General features: G+C 47.0%; 1 protein-coding gene across 1 annotated transcript in view; it reads right to left on the reverse strand.

Annotated features, from left to right (window-relative positions):
* Nucleotides 1-26,919, reverse strand: part of IPP (intracisternal A particle-promoted polypeptide) — a 224,580-nt gene that overhangs the window by 90,561 nt on the left and 107,100 nt on the right. Inside the window, exon 4 of the mRNA XM_086953161.1 lies at nt 99-254. Coding sequence (XP_086809287.1) covers nt 99-254 — 156 coding nt within the window. The remainder of the gene's footprint in view (nt 1-98; nt 255-26,919) is intronic.

A 26,919-nucleotide genomic window follows, 5' to 3' on the forward strand; every position in this document is an offset into this window, starting at 1 on the left:
CTGCACTTGTATGACCATACATATGGGTCTCAGGCAACCTGGAGGAAAAACAAGACGCTAAAAGTAAGGATAATCGGGATACTTAAATACATTCTCACCAATTGCGTACAGGTACTTTCTGGCCTTCCTCCGTGGGCGCACTTTGCATGTTTGGATGAAGCTGCAGATCTTGCTCTCTTTAGGGCTTTTGCTCACCTCACAGTATTCCTTCAACAGCGTCTGCAGAGCCACCCGAAGATTGAAGTCTGGAATCCCTTGAAAAGAAGTCCTTTCTTTAGCAAAACTACTAGATCGAATTCTCAGAGCTTAGCATGGCATACATTTACAAAAAGCAAGGGCTGAGTAGGATTAGTTACTTACCTGTAATCCTAGTTCTCTTCCAGGGGTATCCACATCAAAGTCATAAGCATTAGAATATTCCTGCACGTGTGCGGGGCCCCGGAAACACTATATTATATGTGGCTCATATATATATATACACATACATATATATATATATATATATATTGTCGATCCAAGGTTGTGTCCACCTTTGAGTAGCACACAAGCAGCAGCTTGATTTATGTATAGGTGAGGACGGGGATCCGCTTGTAGATGCCGCTCCGTAATGGATCTGCCCGACGCTTTTCGAAGCTCCATATGCTGCTCTTCAGGGGCTTTAACGGAAGCGGTGTGCGCAACCGCTAACCCACTTCTCCATTTTCCATATGACACACCCACCATTGGGAGGCTCAAATGAGACTGTGTATTATGGGAAGTGTGGTGCGGAAAGCACACAATCAAGTCCTGTATGGACCCCGCAAGTGGGCCCGTCCTCTATCCCATGTATGGCTGCTGTTTCACTTCCGTGACCCCCAAGGATGACGGGGTGGTGCATACTCCGCGGCTGGACGGCCGCGTATAAATTGTCGCTCCAAGGTTGTCCACCTTTGAGTAGCACACAAGCAGCAGCTTGATGTATGTGTAGGTGAGGACGGGGATCCGCTTGTAGATGCCGCTCCGTAATGGATCTGCCCAACGCGTTTCGAAGCTCCATATGCTTCTCTTCAGGGGCTTTAACGGAAGCGGTGTGCGCAACCGCTAACCCACTTCTCCATTTTCCATATGACACACCCACCATTAGGAGGCTCAAATGAGACTGTGTATTATGGGAAGTGTGGTGCGGAAAGCACACAATCAAGTCCTGTATGGACCCCGCAAGTGGGCCCCTCCTCGATCCCGTGTACGGCTGCTGTTTCACTTCCGTGACCCCCAAGGATGACGGGGTGGTGCATACTCCGCAGCTGGACGGCCGCGTATAAATTGTCGCTCCAAGGTTGTCCACCTTTGAGTAGCACACAAGCAGCAGCTTGATTTATGTGTAGGTGAGGACGGGGATCCGCTTGTAGATGCCGCTCCGTAATGGATCTGCCCAACGCGTTTCAAAGCTCCATATGCTTCTCTTCAGGGGCTTTAACGGAAGCGGTGTGCGCAACCGCACTTGTGGAGTCCATACAGGACTTGATTGTGTGCTTCTCGGACCACACTTCCCAGAATGCACAGTCTCATTTGAGCCTCCCATCGGTGGGTGTGTTATACATTGAATGGGGAAGTGGGTCGGCGGTTGCGCACACCACTTCCGTTAAAGCCCCTGAAGAGAAGCAGATGGAGCTTCGAAACGCGTCGGGCAGATCCCGTACGGAGCGGCGTCTACGAGTGGATCCCCATCCTCACCTATACATAAACCAAGCTGCTGTTCGCGTGCTACTCAAAAGGTGGACACCTTCGAGCATTGATTTATACGCGGCCATCCAGCCGCGGAGTATGCACCACCCCGGTACCCTGGGGGTCACTAATGTGAAGCAGCAGTCGTACTTGGAATCGAGGACGGGCCCACTTGTGCAGTCCATACAGGACTTGATTGTGTGCTTCTCGGACCACACTTCCCAGAAAGCACAGTCTCATTTGAGCCTCCCATTGGTGGGTGTGTTATACATAAAATGGGGAAGTGGGTCGGCGGTTGCGCACACCGCTTCCGTTAAAGCCCCTGAAGAGAAGCAGATGGAGCTTCGAAACGCGTCGGGCAGATCCCGTACGGAGCGGCGTCTACGAGTGGATCCCCGTCCTCACCTAGACATAAACCAAGCTGCTGTTCGCGTGCTACTCAAAGGTGGACACCTTCGAGCATTGCTAACCTGTAGCTGCATGCTACAAAAAACTGACACCGTGCCTTTAAGGCACTCATGACCCCCAGTATCCCATCATGCCTCAGGGGTGACAGTTGGGTCAGTTGTTCTTTTCCGAGACTGAAAAACCATGGAAACAAATAGGTTAACAATATCTCCAAATTAATAAAGATCCTTTGCCCGGGGAGGCGGGAGGGTTGCTTAGGACTTTGATGAGGATACCCCTGGAAGAGAACTAGGATTACAGGTAAGTAACTAATCCTTATCTTACAGGGGATCCTCATCAATAGTCATAAGCATTAGAATAGAATAGCGAGCCTCACCTCATCTGTCCGCAGCAAAGGAGTAAACAATACAGTAATAAACATTACTAAGCCTAGAAAAAACTAAACTTGTACAGGCCGCAGGCTACCCAAATAGATTCCTCAAAGAGGAATCAGATTCTAGACAATAATGCCTTGTAAAGGTATGAACTGATCTCCAGGTTGCAGCCTTGCAAATCTCTGACATGGGGACATCATGCAGGAAAGCTACTGTGGCCGCTTTCCCCCTAGTAGAGTGTGCTTTAGGTGACAAAAGTAAGGGCTTGCCTGCAAGCTGATAAGCCAATTTAATACAGTAGACGATCCATCTGGAGATGGATCTCTTGGCAGCTGGAAAGCTCGTTCTGAGTGGACCATAGTTGATAAACAATTGGTCCGTCTTCCTACTATCTGTGGTCTTTTCCAAATAAAATGTAAGGACTCTTTTGAGATCTAAAGAGTTCAGCGACTGCTCCGCCGGGGTGGTAGGGTTTGGAAAAAAGGAAGGAAGAGAAATAGACTGATCTATATGAAAATCAGAGACAACCTTAGGTAAAAATGATGGATGTGCCCTTAAGACTACTCTGTTGTGATGGAAAACAGTGTAGGGTTCTCTTGTACACAGCTCTTGTATCTCACTGACTCTGCGCGCTGATGTAATTGCAACTAGAAAAGCGGCCTTCCACGATAGGTGTTGCAAAGAAGCTCTGTGGATGGGTTCAAAGGGGGGGGGGCCATCAACTTAGACAACACTAGATTTAATTCCCACGGAGGAGAAGGGTTTCTAACAGGGGGGTACACTTTCTTCAACCCCTGTTAGAAGTCCTTGACCACCTCCATCTGGAAGAAGGAGGGCTGAGCAGGAGACTTCCTATAAGCCGTAACGGCCGAGAGGTGCACCCTGATCGAAGCATATTTAAGCCCAGATCTTGCTAGGTACAGCAGGTAAGGCAGAATTACTTCCTCCTGTGCTGATAAGGGATCAAAGTGACATTCTCTGCACCAAAGAAAAAACCTCTTCCACTTAAACGCATAAGACGTTCTTGTGGAGGGTCGTTTCGCTTCCTTTAAAATGTGCATACAATCAGGTGGCAAATTTAAATGTCCGTATTGTAGGACCTCAGGAGCCATGCTGTTAAGTGCAGTGAGGGAAGGTTGGGATGAAGAATCCTGCCACCCCATCTTGGTCAGCAGATCCGGCCTGCAGGGCAGTCTCCTGGGTGGAAGCACCGACGACTGTAGAAGGTCCGGGTACCACCACTGCCGAGGCCAGTCCGGGGCTACCAGGATCATGGTCATGCTGGATCTGATGAGTTTGGACACCATCTTCGGAATCAGGGGCAGAGGAGGAAATGCGTAAGCAAATGTCCCTGACCAGTCCATCAAAAGGGCATACCCCCTTGTCCCTGGACGGTGGAATCTGGACGCGAAGGCGTGGCATTTTGAGTTTTCGTCGTCCGCGAACAGATCTATTTCTGGACGACCCCAGCGATGGAAGAGGTTTGCCACCACCTCGTCGTGCAGCACCCAGTCTGGCTGATCTTCGAAGTGCCTGCTGAGTGCGTCGGCCTTGATATTTAGCTCTCCTGGGAGATGCACTGCTACTACTGTGAGGTTCCGGGCGAGCAGCCAGTGCCATATGGCTTGTGCCTCCAGAGAGAGAGGACGCGACCGAGTTCCGCCCTGCTTGTTCAGGTAGAACATGGTCGTCGTGTTGTCCATTTGAATCAGAACCGAGTGTGATTCGAGTGCAGGAAGGAAGGACTTCAGAGCCAGATGGTCTGCTCAAAGCTCCAGCCTGTTGAGATGGTAGGTCTGTTCTTTTGCTGACCACCTTCCTTGAATCTGCAGATACCCCATGTGTGCTCCCCAGCCTTGGAGAGACGCGTCTGTGACTATAGACTGTGTCGGGAGAGGTTGGTGAAAAGGCACTCCCACCAGAAGTTTGCAAGGGTGAGTCCACCAATTGATGGAGGTCTTCGTCACCTGGGAAAGATAGATCCGGTCTTCCTAGAGCCCTGTCGACTGATCCCATTGAACCTCCAGAGCCTGCTGCAAAGGTCGCATCCTCACCCTGGTCGCATCCTCCGTTCTCCGCGGAAATGCCTTCGCTAGAGGTGGGGGTGCCTCAAGGATCCATCCTGAGCCCCACCATATTTAACATTTATGTGGCCCCTTTGGCGAAGGTCGCGGAGGCATTTGGAGCCCGGGTCATCTCATACGCTGATGACACCCAGCTCCTGTTTACCTGCAGGAAGGGAGAGGTTTTTAATGGCGACAGAATCAGAGACTGCCTGAGTGCTGTTTTTGCATGGTTTCAGCACCAGAACCTGAAATGTAACTCGGATAAGTCCGAGTTGCTCTTTTTTGGCTGCGCTGAGGACCCTGGCTGGAAATCGTGGTGGCCTTCCGACATGTTCCCCCCTGAGAAACCATCTGCCCAAGTAAAAAATCTGGGTGTGGTATTTGACGACAGTCTTTCTTTTCGTCCCCACATCACGGGCCTGGCGGGGAAATGTTTCGGTATCTTGAAGATGGTGAGGAAATTTCTCCCACTGCTTTCCCTTCAATATCGCAAAAACATCGTGCAAGCACTTGTGGGCTCGCGTTTAGACTACGCTAACGCACTTTTCTCTGGTCTGCCTAAATATCTGGTATCCAGATTGCAAGTTGTCCAAAACTCGGCGGCCAGAGCCATCTTTGGCCTTCCACGGAGAGCCAGTGCCTCTCTACTGCGCGGCAGGCTGCATTGGCTGTCTATCCCTAGCAGAATTAGTTTCAAGGTCCTCACGTTGGCGTTTAAAGCCCTCCACTGCATTGGCCCAGCTTACCTCAGGAAGCGGATTGCTCTCTACGTTCCCCGGAGGAGTTTGAGATCTGCTGACCTGGCTAAAGTGGAGGTACCAGTGATCAAACGCGTGCGGATGGGAGGCCGGTCTTTCCAGTTTATGGCGGCCAGGTTGTGGAATGAGCTCCCTCTGTCACTCCGCAAGGCTAACAATCTTCTGGCCTTTAGAAAGGAGCTCAAGACGCTCCTCTTCTCCGCCTAACCAGTGGGCCTACAGTGTTTCTGCCGCTGGGTTTTTCTTGGTTGTGTTCAGGACTCTCTGCCAAAGCGCCGGGACACCCGATCTGGGTAGCCGTGCGCTCAAGAAATATAGTTCTAACATAACATAACATAACCTGGCGTGAGGAATCAGGAAGATGCGGGACGCCATGGAGCCCAGCAGAGACGCTACTTGACGCGGTGTTGAATTCTGGGACTGTAGTAGAACTCTGCACTTCTGCTGCATAGAAAATAGTCTCTCCTCCGAAGGATACGCTTTTCCCAATTTTGTATCCAGTACGGAGCCCAGGTAGTGAATGGATTGGGTCGGTAGTTGTACTGACTTCTCCATGTTGACGTGGAGGCCGAGCCTGTGCAATTGTAGCAGGCAAAGATGGAAGTCGATCTCTACCTGTTGAGGAGATGGGCCTTTTAGGAGCCAGTCGTCTAGGTAGAGATAGACGAAAAGTCCTTTTTTGTGTAGGAAGGCTGCCACCACTGCCATGCATTTGGTGAAGACTCTCGGCGCTGACTTTAGCCCGAAAGGCAGGACCCTGTACTGGTAGTGCTTGCTGCTCACCAGAAACCTTAAGAACTTCCGATGTCGCATGGCAATTGGAATGTGGAAGTAGGCATCTTGCAAGTCCATCGAACAGATCCAATCTCCTACTTGCAGATGTGGACATATTTGGTGAAGAGCAAGCATGCAGAACTTCTCCTTCACTATGTTCTTGTTCAGAACACGAAGATCCAGGATAGGCCGGAACTTGTTTTCCTGATCCTTTTTGGGGACAAGAAAGTATCTGGAGTAGACTCCTTTTCCCCTTTGTGAGGGCGGCACCTCTTCTATAGCTCGTTTTTGGAGAAGAGCCTTCACCTCTTTTCGGAGCAGATCGAGTTGGTGCGGACAAGATTTCTTTGGGGGAATGTCCTGTTGATGCGCACGGAAACGAAGAGCATATCCATTGCGCAGTGTATTTAGCACCCACAGATCGTTTGTGATGCTGCCCCACTCTGCCAGATGTTTTGAAACACTTCCTCCCACTGGAGTGGACAACGGCGCTAGAGGAAGCCAGTGCTCATTGTTTTCCTCCTCTCCTCGAGGTAGAGGACTGCTGGTGACCTCCTCTATCTCGGCTAGCTTTACCACCCCGAAACTGGGGCTTACCCTTGGTCTTGTTTTGGGACCACTGAGGGGTTTGAGCCCTCTGTTGAGCCCCTCTGCCTCTGTTGGACTTGAAACGGCGTTTAAACTCTTTCTTTTTTTCTAAGCCGACTGCCTTGACGGTGTCGAGCTCGGCTTTCATCCGACTCATCTCGTCGTCCGTGTGCTGGCCAAAGAGAGATGTTCCAGTAAACGGGAGGTTCAGAATGCGCTGTTGCACATCGGGCTTGAGGCCTGTCAGGCGCAGCCACGATGAACGTCTGGCACATACCCCATGGGCATATGTATCTCCCGCCAGTACAGTGCTAATTATCTGGTTAGCCACCTGGCTTCCTTCCGTCAGGGTCTCCTCGAAATCCTGTTGGTCCTCCTTAGGCAATTTTGATTTAAAACGCTCCATTGAGTCCCATAAGGCTCTATCGTACCTGCCTAAAAGCGCAGCCACGCTAGAAACCTTCAGTGTCGAAGCGGCAGAACTGCAGACCTTGCGGCCCCACGAGTCTTGCAACTTGCTGTCCTTAACAGGAGGAGTTGAGGAGGAGGGAGAGACTGAGTGGGTTTTTCGTGCCGCCGCCACGACTACTGAGTTGGCGGGCGAGTCCGCTTTCACAAAGATCAGGTCAGATGGTGCAGCCTTATACTTCTTTTGGATGCGAGCCGGCACCGATTTTACCGATGCTGGAGCCAGGAACACATCATTGACAGGATCCATGATCCCTGGGATCAACGGTAGCACTGGACGAGACCCCGACTTTTGGTGAAGAGTCTCAAAGACCACTGTCATGGAGACCTGTGGCACAGACAGTTCGATGTTTAATTTCAATGCACCCCTCTGTAGGACATCATGATAGGTGTTTATATCGTCCACCGGGGAAACCCTAGAGACAGGGCTATCAACCAAAGTGGGGGAGTAATCCCGTATGGAAGAGCGGGTAGAGGAGGTAGGAGAAGTAGCTGGTGTTTGAGCTCTCCTTTCACGAGATCTTCTGGTGGGTACCTCCTGTCTAGGGGAAGGGTTGCGCCTCCTCTCGGGAGACCTCCCAGAGCGCTCTTCTCGTGCAGGGGAACGAGATGCAGCTGGCCTCACAGCAGATCTTTCTCTGCGCCTGGGAGGGCTGCGACTGTCCACTTCCTCGACCAGTCTTTGCAGAGAAGGTCTGTGTAGTGGGCTGACCTATTCCTGCAGCCGTCTTGTAGCTCCTGAGTCTCGCCAATTGTGCAGAGGCATTTCCATCTGGGAGACAACTGCACACCATCAGTGGGAGATCTGCGGGCAAGACTTCTAGATCTGCGGGCAGGACTTCTGGATCTCGACGGGGATCTCGAAGAGTGACGGGAGGATGATTCAGTCACTAGGATCACTGAACCATCCCTGGATCTCGTAGCCGAGCGTCCCGTTCGTTCATGGTGTCTCGACGTCGATCTGGACCGATCATGGTGCCTCGACGTCGAATGCTCTGAAGGCGCATGCCTCGACTCCCAGCGATGATGACCTCTTGACATCGACCGGCGCTGCTCCGCCGTCGACAGAGTCCTTTCCTTCGACGCCAACTCTCTCTGTGGCGCCGGAGGATCAGGCAATCTCGACGTCGTATGCCTCAACGTCGAGCGGCGTTAGGAATGATGGTCTCTCGACGTCGAGCGGCGTAGTGTGGCCGACGACGGAGCTTCCTCTCTTGACATCGAATGTCTACGTGACGTCGGCGGAGGGGTATTGGTCGCCCTCGACGCTGAACGTCGACACGACGTCGAAGATCTCCTCTTCGACGCCGATCGACGCCTGGTTGTCGACGGCGGAGGACTTCGGGCTTTCAACGTCGGTCGCTTAGCCTGCGACAACGGAGGTGAGCCAGCTCTCGACGCCGAACGTTGTGACGACGAATGCGGAGGCTCCTTATCCCTCGACGCTGAACGTCGTCTGGTCGACGTCAGCGGAGGAGACACACCTCAACGCCGGTCGTCGCCTGGTTGACGACGGCAGAGGTGTAACACCCCTCGACGCCGATCGTCGCCTGGTTGACGACGGCGGAGGGGTCTTATCTCTCGACGCCGATCGTCGCAGAGTTGATGATGGCGGAGGGTCTGGACATCTCGACGACGACATACCTGAACTTCTTGACGGCGAGCCCGCCGTCGACGGTGATACACGTCATTTTTTCGAAGAATGACCCACCGGTTGCTTCTTTCTCAGCGCTGAGCCCGACGCTGAAGCTGCAGGACGAGAAGACTCGCCCTTTGAAGGTTCTCTGGACCTCTTGGAGCTCTTCTTGGCTGGGGACCTCCCTCTAGAAGACCTATGGGCTAGGCCATAGACTCGTATTCTCTCTCTGTCTTTCAAAGTTCTTGATGACAGGGACTCACAGTGAGGGCAGGTCCTTGGACATGGTCTTCGGGTAGGCAAAGGATACAAACCTCATGGCTGTCCGTCTTTGCCTTCTTCTTGCCACAAGAAGGGCATTTGTCAAAAAGAGAAGGCATATCAAAATGTAAATGCCAACCAACAAGAGAAACCCTACTTAACTAGTTGAAAAACGTCGAAGTAAGGTCAAAAATGTAGAAAACTGAGAGAATTTTCTGTCAGAAACAGAAAAAGAGTGGAGCTGTGAAACCAGGATCCTTCCTGAAGGAGCCGGAAAGAACAACTGACCCAACTGTCGCCCCTGAGGCATGATGGGATACTGGGGGTCATGAGTGCCTTAAAGGCACGGTGTCAGTTTTTTGTAGCATGCAGCTACAGGTTAGCTTTTCAGTCTTTTTAGACTGTGTGTTTGCAATGCAGCCTGGGAGCTTTCAGGATACAATAAGAATGTCTACTGCTTTTTCAGCATTAAAACAGTTTCAAAACAATCTTTGCTGTTGTTTTTCATGTTTCTAATGCATATGTTTCATGTATGGTGGAAATTCTTTACAGCATAATCCAGCTCTATTGTGTATTTGGCTGCAATATATATATTATATATATATATATATATATATATACACACACACACACATATATATATATATATATACATATACACACATATATATACATATATACATACATTTTAAGATTATTTCCGACCTGACCACATTTGAGTTTTTGTGTTCATTGCGCAGGTTGGGTATTTCCTATAAAAATATATCGTTGGAGGGAGGAGCCAAGATGGCGGACGGGACGGATGCTTGAGCTCCCGGCTCCGTAAGCCGCCTGGCTTTTTCCGATAATCCTGGTCATCTATCCTGATCCGCGCCGCTCTGTCGCCGTGGGACGCCGATGCGAGCGGGACTGGCGTTTTCCCGATGCCTTTCCCGGCGGATTTGATGGTGGATTCGGTGCTTTCCTTCTGCCTCCGGAGCTTCCCCTGAACCCGGCGTGGACGATCGCTGCTGGACGCTGAGGGACGGACAGAGATACGGGCTGGGGCGCCGCCGACTATCACGGGTGTATGAAGCGCTGCCCGTGTGGCTGGAGACGGTCCCTTTGTCCGGGTTGGATTAGGTTGGCGTTGTGGTGTCGCTGGGATCCCCAGCGGACAGCCCTCCTTCGTTGCCGTTTTGCTGAGGGGCGGGCAGCCTCCATCTTGTAGCGTCTCCCTGCAGTGGACGGTCAGTGTATGCAGGACTCGTGGCGGGTTCCTATCCTGATCAGTTCCCGAATTGCGCCCGGAGTTTTTCCCCCGGCGACTGCATCCTTGTCTTGCGGACTTCAGTGACTGTCCCCGCTTTTCCACTGCCATCCGGCAGCGGAGAGAACGCGGCGCCAGCGCTCTCAACCGAGACTCTCGCTGTTCCCGGGTTTGCAGGGCTGGCGAACCCATATGCCCCTGAGATGCTGGCCGAAACGGGGAAACAGTGGGAAGGAGCGGACCCGACCCGCGGTGACATCCTGGCCGCCCTCGTGGAATTGAGGGCGGTAATGCGGAGCTCTGCCAGGGCACTGGTCCGGAGAATTGATGGTGCAATGTCTGCTGTGGGGCGCGCCCGGCAGGATTATCCCCCGCCGCCCTTGCTCGATCCTGAAGGGGATACATTGTTATCGGATGAAGGGACGGAGGTGAGGCGCTTTCCTGGCTACATTGTTACACGTTTGCCCGCCATCAAGGATACAGTTGCGGCGGCGCCCTCTATTTTGCCCGGCTATTTGCTCTCCCTGTCGTGTGTCCCCCTTGCTGCCTGTATCACTGTAGTCCCTGCACCATGTTCCTGCTGTGTTGGAGACCCTGAGACACGGAGAGTCTTTCTTGTTCCCCTCCCCCGTGAGCGGCCATCTTGCTTCTTTGTCCTGGATGGATGTGGCTCGCAGCAGTGGACAGGCCTGAAGACTTTCTGCCGATCCGGACAGGGTTGATGGACTGCCTAATGTTGCATTGATTGGATTGATCGGCGGGGACCTGGACTGTGTCGCATTTAATGCTAATGGCTGAGTAATTTTGACTGTCCTGTTTTATTTGTTGCACGGCACTGTTGCTTCCTTTTGATGTTTGCCTATCCTGATGGGGTGTGGGCTTGTGTTGGACTGAGGGGCTGCATAATACCGATTCTGGTTTACCGGCGTATACCGTTTGATGGCATTGCGTTGTGGGTGGCGCGGGATGCATTGACGGCGTGGGAGGCCGGGAGCTCGATTGCTGGGTGGGCTCCTCCCCGCTTCTCCTTTTTCCGGGATAGTGGGGTAGTTTATTCTTCTCTCACTCCCTGGGTTCAACCGTGAATTTATTCCTTTCTTTTTTCTTTCTCTACTTGCTCCTGTATTTCGGGTTCCTTTGGGGCGACAGACACACTGCTAGGGGGGGGTAGGCCATAGCCTCGGCATGCGTGTAGGGTGGGGGGTCTTCTTCGAAACGTTTTTTATTTTCTATGGGCCTCTTTTCCTCTTTTCCTGTTCCTCCTTTTTCTGTGCTTTCTAGGGTCAGTGGGTGGGGCTGCTGGTAGGAGGGTGACGGCTAGGTGGGCACGCTTTGTTTCGTTTCACTATCCTGGTGTCTTAGATGTGTGCCGCCAATTTAGATATATTACTGTTAGTGGACTCTCCTGGTACACGTTGCTCATCTATTATTCGAATACATGTGCTGTACACTGATCCGTTTTAGTTTCTGTATCTCTTTATATAAACAATTTCTTATCCTTCCTTTTCTTTCTCTACTTGCTCCTATATTTCGGGTTTTCCTTTGGGGCGACAGACACACTGCTAGGGCAGGCCATAGCCTCGGCACGCGTGTAGGGTGGGGGGTCTTCTTCGATTCGTTTTTTATTTTCTATGGTGCCTCTTTTTCTCTTTATCTGTTCCTCTTTTTCCTGTGCTTTCTTGGGTCAGTGGGTGGAGCTGCTGGTAGGAGGGTGACGGTTAGGGGGCACGCTTCGTTTCGTTTCACTATCCTGGTATTTTGGATTTGTGCCGCCATTTTAGATATGTTACTGTTAGTGGACTCTCCTGTTGAACGTTGCCCATTTATTATTTAAATACATGTGCTGTACACTGATCCGTTCTCGTTTCTGTATCTCCTTATATGAAAAATTTTAAATTAACCTTAATATCTCCTGACACTTGGTGCACGTGGAATTACTGTAACGCATGTTGTATGCTTTCATGTGCAGACGTGTTACTGAGTGGACGTACAATTTGCTATTAAGCTTCAGAAGTGTTGTGGCCGGCCGGATGGTTGTAGGCCCGTATTTGTATTATGAACAGTGCTAAATAAAGGTTTTCAAAAAAAAAAAAAAAAAAAATAATATATTGTTGTCTCCGCAATGCATTGTATTAAGTTTATACGGTATTTGGTTTTGCTTTGTAGACAACAATGTCGCCGATACACGGCAGTATTTTGATGTGGTACACTCACTAGCAATCTATTGTAATTTATGTTAAATTTACACATTCTAAGATGGCGCCCCGCGCTGCGACCAAGAATCAGTCCTTTGTTTGTTTCGTAACATTTTGTAAACATTCATAATGGCGCTGCGTACGTCTTGTCAGACGATAACATTGAGAAAGGGAGGGCTCTCCCGAAACGCGTCTGTGTCTTTGAATAAATTGTCCTGCTGAACGAACTGTGCCGTGCTTAAGAGTGCTTTTTCTTCCTGGAACCCGGCTGGGTATCTTCAGGATTTTGGGAGCTTGGATATTTTTCCGCGAGCACCATCGCGGCAGATAGCACCCGCTACTTTGGAGTGACTCGTGTTTTGTTGGTGCAACCTCGGAGCGGATTCTTTATTACACGAGTGCACCGCCACCACCGGAGGACGTGAGCGGAGGTCAGAAGTGTACCCCACGTTGTTTAGCTCCGGATCAAGCTTTACAGGGATTGCAGTCAACCGGCCGACCTATGAAGCGGTAAGCCGTCTTTACATTTTGACAATCCCGATCCGTTTGTTTGAACTGTGTTCTTGGTGGCTTAGCGATAGCCGGCAGCAAATTCGTAGCAGGACAACTCGTTGGGTCCTGGGATCAGGCTCCAATTGAAGTACAAGACTTATAATCCCGACATGTTTAATATGTCAGAGCGCAGAGACGCTGCTGGGGGCATGTTCAAGAATAAAAACCCGGACATTTCCAAACCGGCACAAGCCACTAACGCGACCGCTCCCAATGCCTTGATAACTCAGTTCCAAAAACTGGAAAAACTTTATGAACGTGAATTGCGCAAGTGGTGGGAGGGAACCTCTCTGCAGGGCTACATCGAGGTACAGAGGGTACCTAGAGGTTTGAGAATTTTCACCGGCCCTGCATATGAAAACCCAGACCCCCTCCTACTGGAAGCATGGGCTGCCCACATAGCCAGTTCATGTAAAGGCATGTTGGAGATCTTAATCCAGTTCGCTTGGAGTGATCGCGATAAAGTGGTGAAAGAAATTGAAGAACTGGAAACTATAATAGCACAAAATACTGATAAAGAGGAACAAGAAGCGCTTAGGGCTAACATGAAGAAAAGACTTCATAAATATGAAACAAAGATTAAATTACGCAAACAAGAAAAGTTTGACCGAGATGAACGGGACTACGCCATGGGAAGGGTTCTGACATTTTCAAAGAAGTATGACCAGCCACGTAAGGAGGTGGCAAGAAAAAGACAAATGCCCAAATCAAACGTCGAAACCAGAGTGGAAACATCAGACTCCGACGTGAATGCTAGCGAACTGTCAGGCGATGAAACAACTGGCCTGGCATCTACATCTGAGCCAACGGCCCAGCAGACCCCTTTTCAACAGGAGTTCACTGTCATCCAAGAGAGCTGGCTAAGGGACGGCAAGAACAAACCACCAGAAGAGGCTGACAAACCCGACGGGGGGGCTGGAAGGGTGAGAGGCAGAGGCACCAACCAGACCAAAACCACCACGAGGGTTACCAGGAGTCAGAGGAGAGGAAGATGGTGAGCTCGTCGGAGCAACTCACCATCGTTAATCTTTCTGAAAGACACCTTAAGCCAGCTGAAGAGTCCGTTTTAAAGCTAGGACTCACTTTTTGTCCGAATAAAAACATGGAGTATACGCAAACGCGTATTGATTTGTACAAATCTATTCGGAAAGTTAAACTGCACAAGTTTCACAAAACCAAGCCTACAGCGAAAGAAGTCCAACTACTAAGACTGAACCGTAAGGAAACAAACCTCCTCACAGTAAATGACTTGACAGCCTGCGAAGTCTTACATAATCTAAGGAGAGAAGGCGATACGGAAGCCAGTTTGGCGGAAAACACACTGACGCAAAGACTGGCTAATGTCGACATAGACCAAGTCGCACCCAAGAGTGACTTTAAGCTGGCCTCCAAATTTGTCCCCCAACTAGCTGTGGATCCTATTGACGTCTTCTCAGATGTGATCACCAGGGATCTGATGGCTCTAAGAAATACACGAGGCAACCAGAAGACGCAATATAACACCACCAAAGAGCAACAATCTGCCATCAATTCACTTTTGGAGGACAAAACCATTGTATGCAAACCCTCAGATAAGGGAGGCAACATTGTGATTATGTCGAGGCCCAAATATGTTGCAGAAGCCATGCGCCAACTTCAGGATACCTCCTGTTATGCTGTGATTAAGTTACAGGAATATTCTACCAGCATCAATGACCTTCATACCTTATTGAAGAAATGGTATGATAAACAAATGTTGGACTTGGAGGAGTATCTGTTTCTGAAAACCACTAATCCTGTATTACCTTGTTTCTACCATCTACCCAAGGTTCACAAGGACATCAAAGAACCCCCAGGAAGACCTATAATTTCATCCATGGGAGGATTGACTGAAAATCTATCGAAATTCTTGGATCACCACCTGTTTAACTTTGTACTGTCCTTAAGATCATATATCAGAGACACCACTGATTTCATTGAGAAGGTGGAATTGTTGGAGTGGCAATCATCTTACATCTTGATTACCCTGGATATAACAAGTTTATATACTTGTATTGACCATGAACAGGGGCTACATGCAGTGGAATATTTCCTGAGCAAACGAGAACTAAAATATGCTATGCATAATAAGATGCTATTGGAATTTATTTCATTTTGCCTGCGTAATAATATCTTTCTTTTCCAGGACACTATGTATCGCCAACTCTCTGGTACGGCCATGGGTTCCTGCTTCGCCACCAGCTACGCGAATCTTTTCGTCGGCTGGTGGGAGGAGCAGGTAGCCTGGGCCCCCAGACTTGCCACATGGAACACCAAGGTGGTTACCTGGAGCAGATACATAGATGATCTGTTCCTGGTGTGGAATGGTACGGCTGAGGAAACCAACCAATATATCCAACTGCTCAATGATAATGAGTACCATCTGAGATTTACCAGTGAAATCAGTAAGGACAGGGTCAATTACCTAGACCTAGAAGTCAGTGTCAGTGAGGGACGCATTTGCACTCAACTTTACCGCAAGCCCACGGCCGGCAATAGCGTCTTACACGCTTCTAGCGGCCATCCTCGTAAATTGATTAACAACATCCCATACGGGGAGTTTTTGCGGTTAAAGCGCAACTGCAGCCAAAACACCAACTTTGAGAAAGCAGCTGGTGAATGCATGGAACGATTTTTAACAAGAGGTTACAGCTCTTCTCTTCTTCAAGAAACCCTCAATAGGGTTAGGAAAATACCACGTGCTAGTCTCTTTGTCAAGAAGAAAGGCCCGGTTAATGAAGGGAAATTTCGCATTATAACACCTTATGCTGCTGACTCGTTCAAACTGCGATCCATTTTGTCCAAACATTGGCACATCCTAAAATCGTATCAGATCGTAGGACCTGATATTCCCAACATTCCACTTATCACATTCAGGAAGGCTAGATCTCTTAGGGATCAAATAGTTCAGAGCTATCTGCCATCCATTAAGAAACCATTAGGTACTTTGAAAGACACTAAAGGTTTTTTCCCTTGCGGAAAATGCAAAGCCTGTGCCTCAAGCAGAAGGACATTGACATACCAAGTCCCGGGAAGAAAGGAAGGGAGGAAAATAACTAAGTTTATGTCATGTCACTCGGACTTTGCTGTCTATTGCCTAATGTGTCCCTGTCTGTTACGGTACGTTGGGAGTATCATCAATCCTGTCAAGTTGAGGATACTAGAGCATATGCGGGCCATTGTGAACAAAGACTTCACGTATCCAGTGGCCCGACATTTCTCCTTAAAACATAACAGTGACAGGAACCTTCTTAGATATTTTTGTTTGGACCGAGTCAAAGAGAATCCCAGAGGGGGAAACAGATTGCTCACACTCAGGAGACTTGAGTCCCAGTACATCATTGACTTGGAGACTAAAGCACCTAGAGGTTTAAATATGGGAGAAGAACTGGCCTCACATTTGGGTTAACTGAGTGTATTCTTGTGTTATGAGTTCTGTTTAGTTGAATACTGAGTTCACAACATCAACTTTACAGCTTTATCATTTGTGCCACATTTTCTGGAAATGGTCTGAGTGTTTTTGTTCTTTGTTTTCTTGTTCCGTGATGGATATAACCATCACTTCCGGGACTGAACTAGATGATTTGCTTGAGTCCTTGACCACATCGTAGTTTTGGCAGCTCTTTTTGGGGCTGCATTTGCCGATCCACGGCAAGATTATTTCCGACCTGACCACATTTGAGTTTTTGTGTTCATGTCGCAGGTTGGGTATTTCCCATAAAAATATATCGTTGTCTCCGCAATGCATTGTATTAAGTTTATACGGTATTTGGTTTTGCTTTGTAGACAACAATGTCGCCGATACACGGCAGTATTTTGATGTGGTACACTCACTAGCAATCTAGTGTAATTTATGTTAAATTTACACATTCTAAGATGGCGCCCCGCGCTGCGACCAAGAATCAGTCCTTTGTTTGTTTCGTAACATTTTGTAAACATTCATAATGGCGCTTCGTACGTCTTGTCAGACGATAACATTGAGAAAGGGAGGGCTCTCCCGAAACGCGTCTGAGTCTTTGAATAAATTGTCCTGCTGAACGAACTGTGCCGTGCTTAAGAGTGCTTTTTCTTCCTGGAACCCGGCTGGGTATCTTCAGGATTTTGGGAGCTTGGATATATGTATATATATACACATATACATAGATATACATATATATACACATACATATATATATGCGACGAACCCTCCATTAGATGAAGAAAGCGGCCACACAGGGAAATTCCATCAGGAAACACTTCATTGGACAATCAGCTGGGCATGATGCATTTTGGCTACAATAAGCCTTCCTCAGATGCCGTTAATGTCCGGTTGTTATCACACTCACGTTTAAAATAGTCCCGCTATGCTCCCATTGGAGTCAGCACTCTCTGCCCTTGATCATGTGATCGCCCATCAGCTGCAGCCAGGTGATGACTACAACTCCCAGAGTTCACTTTGATGGGAAGATGTTGCGTGGGGCGTCCTCGTTGGAAATACACATCTCCATAGACGTGTGCTGTGCGGGACTGAACGCGATGTGTCCTGGTGTCAGGTGACCGGTCAGGTAAGTGTCCGTAGTGTTCCCGCTGGTCCCCGCACACGTTCCAGCCTCTTTGAGCAGGTTTCCGTAGGGCTATGAGCTGGAAATCAGTAAATCCAACTCTACGTACAGTTACGAACTGCACAAGGCAGCAGTCCTTACTTCAATTGCTCGCTGAGGCGGACTGGAGCAGTGCCAATAACTTGACAGGAGAAATAGATGCAGAAGCAAACGCGAACACCAGTAACGCTCCAGCCTACTAGTAGAACGGGACCACTTGACACGCCCCTGGCTGGCGTGGAAATATGCGACGAACCCTCCATTAGATGAAGAAAGCGGCCACACGGGGAAATTCCATCAGGAAACACTTTATTGGACAATCAGCTGGGCATGATGCATTTCGGCTACAATAAGCCTTCCTCAGATGCCGTTAATGTCCGGTTGTTATCACACCCACGTTTAAAATAGTCCCGCTATGCTCCCATTGGAGCCAGCACTCTCTGCCCTTGATCATGGGATCGCCCATCAGCTGCAGCCAGGTGATGACTACAACTCCCAGAGTTCACTTTGATGAGAAGATGTTGCGTGGGGCGTCCTCGTTGGAAATACACGTCTCCATAGATGTGTGCTGTGCGGGACTGAACGCGATGTGTCCCGGTGTCAGGTGACCGGTCAGGTAAGTGTCCGTAGTGTTCCCTCTGGTCCCCGCACACGTTCCAGCCTCTTTGAGCAGGTATCCGTAGGGCTATGAGCTGGAAATCAGTAAATCCAACTCTACGTACAGTTACGAACTGCACAAGGCAGCAGTCATTACTTCAATTGCTCGCTGAGGCGGACTGGAGCAGTGCCAATAACTTGACAGGAGAAACAGATGCAGAAGCAAACGCGAACACCAGTAACGCTCCAGCCTACTAGTAGAACGGGACCACTTGACACGCCCCTGGCTGGCGTGGAAATATGCGACAAACCCTCCATTAGATGAAGAAAGCGGCCACACGGGGAAATTCCATCAGGAAACACTTTATTGGACAATCAGCTGGGCATGATGCATTTCGGCTACAATAAGCCTTCCTCAGATGCCGTTAATGTCCGGTTGTTACCACACCCACGTTTAAAATAGTCCTGCTATGCTCCCATTGGAGCCAGCACTCTCTATATATATACACATACACACATATATATATACACATGCACACATATATATATATATATATACACACATACATATATATATATATATATATATATATATATATATATATACACACACATACATACACACACACATATACACATATATATATATATATATACACAAATATACATACATATATACATACATATATACATACATATATATATATATACACATACATACACATACCTACATACACACATACATATATACATACATATATGTCTGTGAGCAAGGGCGGATGCCCGAAACACGTCAGATTTTGTTGGACTCAACCTTTTAATAAACTTTGTGCCTTCATCTACGCTGGATTTGTGTGGTTTTCCTGGGTCGTTTGTTACACAGAGCTTTGGAAACTGCTGTTGTTATATATATATATAACAAATCCTGCACAGCCGCCACGTCTTGATTCACGCAATGCAGTAAAAGCAGGACACGGACCCAGGTTTCGTGCTCGTTAATTTTTTATTTGCCCAAGTGTCTGAGACGCGTTTCTCAGCGTGAACGCCGCTTGTTCACTCGACCTGGGGCACATATAATATAGTGTTTCCAGGGTCCCGCGCATGGGCGGGAATATTCTAATGCTTATGACTATTGATGAGGATCCCCTGGAAGAGAACCTGCAGTTGCTTGTGCCCTCTTTTAATTGAAAACTAGACAAAGAAGTACTAGAAACCTTGGCTTAGTCATTTAAAAAGTATGAGACCTCAGATCTAAACATAGCATGCAGTGTACTAAAGGGCTGTATCTCAGCTAAGGATGGTAAGAGATTACCAGTAATGGAAAGGAAGCAACAGAATCAGTACTCACATTGTTACAAATGAATAACGTTCCTTCACTCTTATCTAGAGCTGTTCTTTTCCAAAACTCTTGAAAAGAGGCCACCAAGTACAGAAAAAGAGAACAGTGGCTCCTCAGGACAGGACAAGTGTTGGGGGGGACCACTTATGAAACATAGCTTTGTTCTAATGGGTAACTGTCCTCTAGCTTGCACAGAGTACCATATTTAGAAGTCCTATTGAGTTGTCCACATGGCTCCTACATATTTCTAAGACATCGGAATAATTTGTGCAAACTGATTGACCGTTGGTAGAGTGAGCGTCAAATCGTTGCCCCTTCTGCCATAAACAGTTTCCAACAGAGAAAGGGACCTATCATCAACTTTAGTTTGCTGCCAACTTAGAGGATGCTTCATTGAATATATGTGAGAGGGAGATGCAGTGTAGACAAGACGGAATCAACTATGCCCCTTTATGGACTAATCTTTCACTCCTGGACAGGGTAACAACCCATAAGTGATTTACGTTGCTGATGTGAACTCTCTGATTAATATCTAGCTGCCTGCAAGGCTCTAATATTAGCCAGGTACAGCAATCCAACTACTAGTGTTCCAAGAACAAAGCCTTCAACTATAAAGATGAAAGCATTGTCAGAAGGCCACCATTGCTTCCAGAACATCTGAACAGCTTCTGACACAAATCTTCAGGAATCTTAATGTAGCCAGAGATGGCGGTCTATGAACCAATGCACGCCCAAATCAGATGTGAACGATATGTGAGCAACAGAGCGGGTTGCTAAAAAATAACTTTATCCTTATACTGGGCAAGGTAGCTTACTTTTTTTCAGTTGTAAACTTTACAAAATGGCTATGATTTGGACAGTATCCTAGGTTCTACCATGTACAGGCCTTTTACTTTTCTCTTCTTAATCCTTGCACAAAACACAGAGAAGTACAGTACAGCGAAATAGGAGTGAGTTAAAGGATTGAGGGCTGCATTTTGGTCTAGGAGAATGCCCCATGACTGATAGGTAAGATTAGAATGAGCAGAAAAACGTTGATCGACAAAATAAGGAGGGAGGCTTGCAATACACCACCACTACTCTGTCAAACCTTATTAGTTTTCCATTTCATATGAGTGGAGTAGGAAGAAAGACCAACATCTTAATACTGAAAAATGTAACCTAATAATAAGCCCACATTCTCTAACTAATACTAAAAAAATAATGCTATAATTGGCAAAATCCAGGGTAAATAACTATCTACAGTGGCCATCCAAACTGCAGATTACAAAACAATTATACTGAAAGATCGCAAAAACACGACTACTTGACTTTGGAGTTAACCTGCGTAAGTGATCCGCAGAACATGCACTGCGGGGACAGCAGCGCCGGGATTCAGTGGATTTAGTATGGTGCAGACAAGACCCTAAGGAGGCTGGTGAGGGCGTAGCACCTTGCACATTCCAAAATGCATTAAAGGTGCTGGCAAAAATACACGAAAGACTGATCTTTTCACAGGGATTCAGCTAAATGAGGCAGTGGAGGCACAAGTAAGTTGGAAGTGCCGCTCTGCAAAAAGGAATATGTGATGTTACAACGTGATCAAAATGATCGCGGTATGTAACATCTCAGTTTTAACAACGCAAGTCATTACAACGACTTGCGCTGGAAGGCGCTGGACTTAAAAGTAGTAAGAGTTACTATTTCAACACCAGTCTACGTACAGTAGGGAAGGTGTTGGAATAGTAAATCTTACTATTCCTTAGGTTGTAGCGCCCTCCTGTGAAATTCGATGTTACGCTTGCGTTGTAATTCCAGCATTCTAAATGCATTGCGGTGTAATCACTGCGATGTAAAGGATGTCTCCTGCCACACAGTAAAGCATTTTCCAACCCTGGACTTGCTAGGGCTGCACATCCATGTCTTGGACCAAAGCTGCGGTGAGGCACTTCTGAAAGAAATAGCACACAGCAAGGAGCTAGGGAAGGACCAGGATCTGTGTGACTGGGATGGAGCCACAAGAAAATACACTCTAGCAAGCACAGGGCCAAGGTTTTCACCGCAAGCGCTAAAGGGCCGAACCAGCCCACTGGAGGCACAGCAAGCCCAACATCTAACGGACAGATAGGGATCCTGTTGGGGGGAGGAGGTGGAGGCATGTTAGTCAAAAGAAATGACTGGATGCATCTAGTTACTTGGACCCTGGCCCCAGGAGGGGTCGGAAAAATGCCTTGTAATAAGACCCCCCCCCCCATACCTACACATACACTTTCTTGAAGGAAGGAACCCAATAACTACTTGTAGTACAGATCAATGGGGGAGGTGCATGTGTGACCATTATGTTTCACTAAGGACTATTTAAAACCGGCTTACTGAGAGATTAGGCACGATGCCCCCAAAGAAGCACAACAACAAAAACGGTTACAAACTTTTCCTTAACCCTAGTGAACAAGTAAAAAGTTAGTTCTGCAAGGTCGCATATGAAAACCCAACAAACTGAGACCGCTATACCAGTGAGTCAGTTTCTCTAGGTGAAGGAACACCATTCCCAGACATTGAGAAAAAAAAACAACCAACACTAATGGTAAACCATCTGCAAGAAGATGGCGACAATGAGGGGCCTTCTTTGCCTCTCTCCTAGGAGATGGATGATGGTCAAATTGAGGGCTGGAGCACTCCAAACACAGGAACAGAGCCACAACAAGATCTGTGATGTGGTAACCAAATTTTCTTGTGTAAAGGTCAAATGGCACTGCAGTCAGGGGAATGAGGGGGACCTTTCAATGTTAGTTTCTTTGAAGATTGAATGTTTATTCAATTGCTGAGCTTAAGGTTTACAGACATTGGTTAAAAAGGGGAGGGCATATACGAGAGCAGCTGAAGGAATCAATGGGTTTCGAAGATAAATCAGTAGCTGTAGACCGAGCACTATTTATCTCACAGAGAACCAAAATACACAATCTTTTGCAAATGCACTCCATGGGGAACTATGAAGATTAAGCTAACATCAATGAATATAAAAGGTTTTAAAGTGCTTAACAAAATAATAATAGTTTGGGCGTTTTTCTGAGAAGGGAAATATGACTTAACAGCAGGAAACACACATTAACAAAACGCAGGAGGAATATATTAATAAGTATAAATACTATCCAATGGTCTCCCACCAAAGCTAAACATAATGAGGTAGCACGCTTTTTACATCAGTTGGTGGGATACACCCTCATAGCTCATAAGATCAACACAGAGGGTAGATAAACGATAGTGGCCAGGCCTCATCCGGGAAGGAAGGTAACAGTAGCCACAGTGTACACCCAAACACAGGCCAGGACAAGTTCCAACTAAACTATTTGATACTTTACCCATACTTACAAAGAGTACATGTTTTTTACAGGAGTTTCAGTTTGGAATCCCCTCTTGGAATGATAATGGCATCACACATCTCACTCTATGCATTTTTCTAGTATTTAAGATATACTACAAATCCACAGGTATTGGAGACCCTTGGAGAGAATTAAAAAAAAAACCGAAGGAACTAAATAGTGTCCTTCCATGCATACCAGACGCACACACTATTAAGTACTGCATACAAAAAAACACTCCTTTCTACCTTGCACCCTAAGAAATCATTTTTTCATAGGATATTCTCAACATCCACAGGCAAATGGATCTTTCACCCTGTCTAGTTTAGGGACAGAGTGCTTAAGGAAGAACTACATACACATATTACAGAGTACTTTCAACTCAAGCCCCACAGACAACAATAATCATGCAAGCACATGGGAAGGGTTCAAAGCAGTAATTTGTGGAAAGAGTACATTGAACTTGCACAAGCTAAATATACCTATAATGCATATTCAAAGATGATTTAGGAAGAATACAATGGGTTGTGGTAAATTAAATGCAATAGCTACTAACCTCTCCAGAATAAAAATAATTATAGAGGATTCCCTTACCTGTTTTAACCCACACACCACATCTACATCCTACCAGGCCCCTCACACCCACGGCACCTATATGGCAAGGAACAAAAGATCTCCGATAAAGAGCCCCTTTTGTGGGTGCCCGTTGAGCATTGGCTCAACGAGGAGCAGACCCATATGATGAAGCATGACACCTAGCTTGCTGGGTGTGTGATGGTCCTAGTTTCGAAAGGAGGTATTCCCCACCTTTCCACCACTCTGAGTACTCACCAGGTGGCCAACTTGCCACCTAGGAACACCGTATCCCTTTTGTCTTCAAAAACATTGGCAGCCACAAAACAATATTGTGGGATAGCCTCTTCCCAATGAATTGGCCTTTGCGCTGTTGGGACATTGTTCATCCAAGTTAAGTTATCAGGCAAAAGCAGATCAGGTGCTGATTTGGAACAACCTAGTGGCAGCAAAGATTGTTATAGTAGCATATTGGAAAAGAAGGAAACCATCACCTATTAAATTTAGGATATCTCAGATTTTGGAATGTAATGGCTTTCGAAAGACTGACCGACTAACACTAAATCATACAAAAAGATTATGAATAATATAAAAGCCTTTTCTAGACTACCTTTCTCAAGGGGCCTCTAGTCTGGTCTACCTCCTACAATTAGAATCTCTAAACCCGTTTCCTTTCCAGTCCTGGAGATAAAAGAGACGACAATTAACAGAGTCAAGGACAAATAAGAAATATTACTGGATCTGAAGGACATGAAATATTAATGTTTGATACATATGTTGTACCTATAAAAGTTGCACAAACTTTGTAGACTACTGCTGTGATACACCTCACATGTCTTTTAACCATCTATTAAAGGATGGGGTGGAAGTGGATTATCTGCTTTAACTATGGAACACTGTCATATTATGTCTTGCAGTAGTTCTTAACTTGGGGTTGCAGATTTCTGGGGATCATTTTGCCTATTCAGGGGTTACACAATAGTTTCAAAAGTTAAACAATATTAGCTGATTAATGAAGAATATATTTAGAAAAAAAACTGACATTTCCTAAATGTTATATAAATGTGAAGGAATATGAAATTGGATGCTAAAATGAAGTTGCTACTTGCAACTGGTGGCCTTAACTGAAATAATGGTACGCACCAACAAAGCAACAGCATGCATTAGGTGCAAAAAGATAAAGTGATAATTGTATTGTATTGTATTGTATGTTGGATTTATATAGCGCTTATCACCCAGGGGTCTCTAGGCGCTTGCCTTGGGAACCCGTCCTGGTTTTTCCCTGTGAGATAGCCCCTACAGGGCATCCCCAAGGTGAAAGCCAGGCATCCCGCCGCGGGGGGCCGTTGTGGAGATTAAGCAAGCTTAATGCCCAGAGTTGCAGAGTGTGAACCCATGATTAGGTCAGGCACCGAAGCGAGAATTATCGAGGCCGTGGACATTTGAGCTCAAGACCCTGCCGCATCGGGAATTGAACCCTGGTCCCGGGTCTGACCTCTGCTTCAGGGTCTGCCTGCTCTAACCAGTGAGCCACACTTCTCCGATAAGCTGGTGTTTCAAACATCGCTTTCTCTTTTAGAAATAAAACTACATTTTGAAAGCTCCAGCCTTCCCATAAAAAAAATTATGAATGAAATAAAAGCTTCTATAATTTGAGAAGGTGCTATGTAAATGTTTCTGTATAATGCTTTGGAGGTTCGAATTGTACACTTTTCTTCGGCCAGTGACCCAGGCTTCCAGTTGTGATTCAGTGAGGATCCACAAAATTCAAAAGGTTAAGAACCGCTGATCTATGGTTTTGGGCAGTGAAATTTTGATGCAGTTACAAGTATTGTTCTTTTTTAACTCGGTCTAAAAAATACTGATAAAAAAAAAATGGTAAAATAAAAAGAGGATTACGAACTCCCATCTAAACAGCTGCTCTCGTAAAGAGTTCATGGTCAGCCTACCTAGTAACAACTAGGCGAGGGCATAGTGTCTAATTTTTACAAACATTTATTCAGAGGACTCAATCCTGATAGAAAAGATAATCTTTGTATTGAAGAGGCTTTTCAATGATCCCTACGTGGCATACTCCGGTGGGTATTTCTTGTGCCTAGACTGGGGCCATCAGAATGAGTGCATAGTTCTGGTTGTGTGACATTCATAATTACTAGAAAAGAAAGAAAATGTGTTTTGCAATTTCCAAACCTAGTCGATGAATTATGGGTTCCTACTGTAAACTATGACAACTTAACTATTGGGGGTACACTCATTTGGCAACCAATATTTGGAACAGAGTATTTAATTTAAACAACCCTCAAGCTACAACTCAGAGTCTGTAGTAATAAATTCTTCAACATTATAAGATGGAGGGTTGCGGGGAAGATGCAATGAAGGAGACGATAGAGCGAAATGAGAATGGGAAGAGGTGAGCTTCAAGAAAAAGACAAATGTAGTAGTGCTGCTTAGATCCAAGCGCATCTTCAATTGGAGCAGCAGTAGGATAACGTCATCAACAGCTTTAAGCTCAAGCAATAGGATTGCCTGTAGCTAGACATCTTTTGACCCGAGGCAGAGGTTATAGACAACGCACACATGGATTTCCCCAAGTTAATTCATAGGAATCTACTGTAAAGTGTGCTGCCAAGCAAGGCACAGTTAGTAGAGGTCTGGAAACCCAAAGCACCTCGAAGTGAGCCTCTACTCTCAGAATCTATTTAGTGGAAAGTTAAAACTTTATTTCTCTTATGTGAAGTCTGAATTAGTAAAATATATTTCTGAAACATTTTGACAACACAGGAGCACCACCATCTGAATCTGTAGTGGGAGTATTGATGCACTGCTGAAGCTTTGATGGGCCAAATCCATTTTGGCAGAGGTGGAGCTGCACTCTACCCATTGCCAGTATCATTCCTACTAGTTTGACTCTGTTTTCTGTGATTTGTACCTAAGCACTTCATCTCTTTTGCTTTGCTTTCCCTTCTTTCTCTCTGCCTCATCCTCATTTCTTCCACCCCCCCCTATCTTTATCTCACTAGCCTATCACTGTGGGTCAACCTCCTCCCTTTCCATGTCACCATTCTCTCGCTGCTTCTTCCTACGCTCACTTTCTGCTTCGCCTCATCTGTCTCTCTGAATCACCTTATTTCTTTTCTCCGCCTCACTGTCCTCCCTCTTGCTTCCTCACTGTCCTCCATCTTTCTGTCACACCCTCATCCCTCTCTGCCTAACTCTTATTCCTATCACCCTGCCCACTCTGTTTCAGCTTCTCCTCGCTCCAGTTCACTCCTCTCATCCCACCTCACACTTGACTTTCTACAACTCACTCTCATATGTCAGCCTTACTTTCGCAGCTGCAGCATATAGGGTGAATAATATGCATATGTAAAGAATGCTTAAACCGCTTTCATGCACTGAGGTCCACTAAAAGCTCTCTGTTTCTCCCATCAATCCCGGATC

This window comes from Lissotriton vulgaris, chromosome 1_2 (assembly GCF_964263255.1).
Source record: "Lissotriton vulgaris chromosome 1_2, aLisVul1.2, whole genome shotgun sequence".
Classification (NCBI taxonomy): domain Eukaryota; kingdom Metazoa; phylum Chordata; class Amphibia; order Caudata; family Salamandridae; genus Lissotriton; species Lissotriton vulgaris.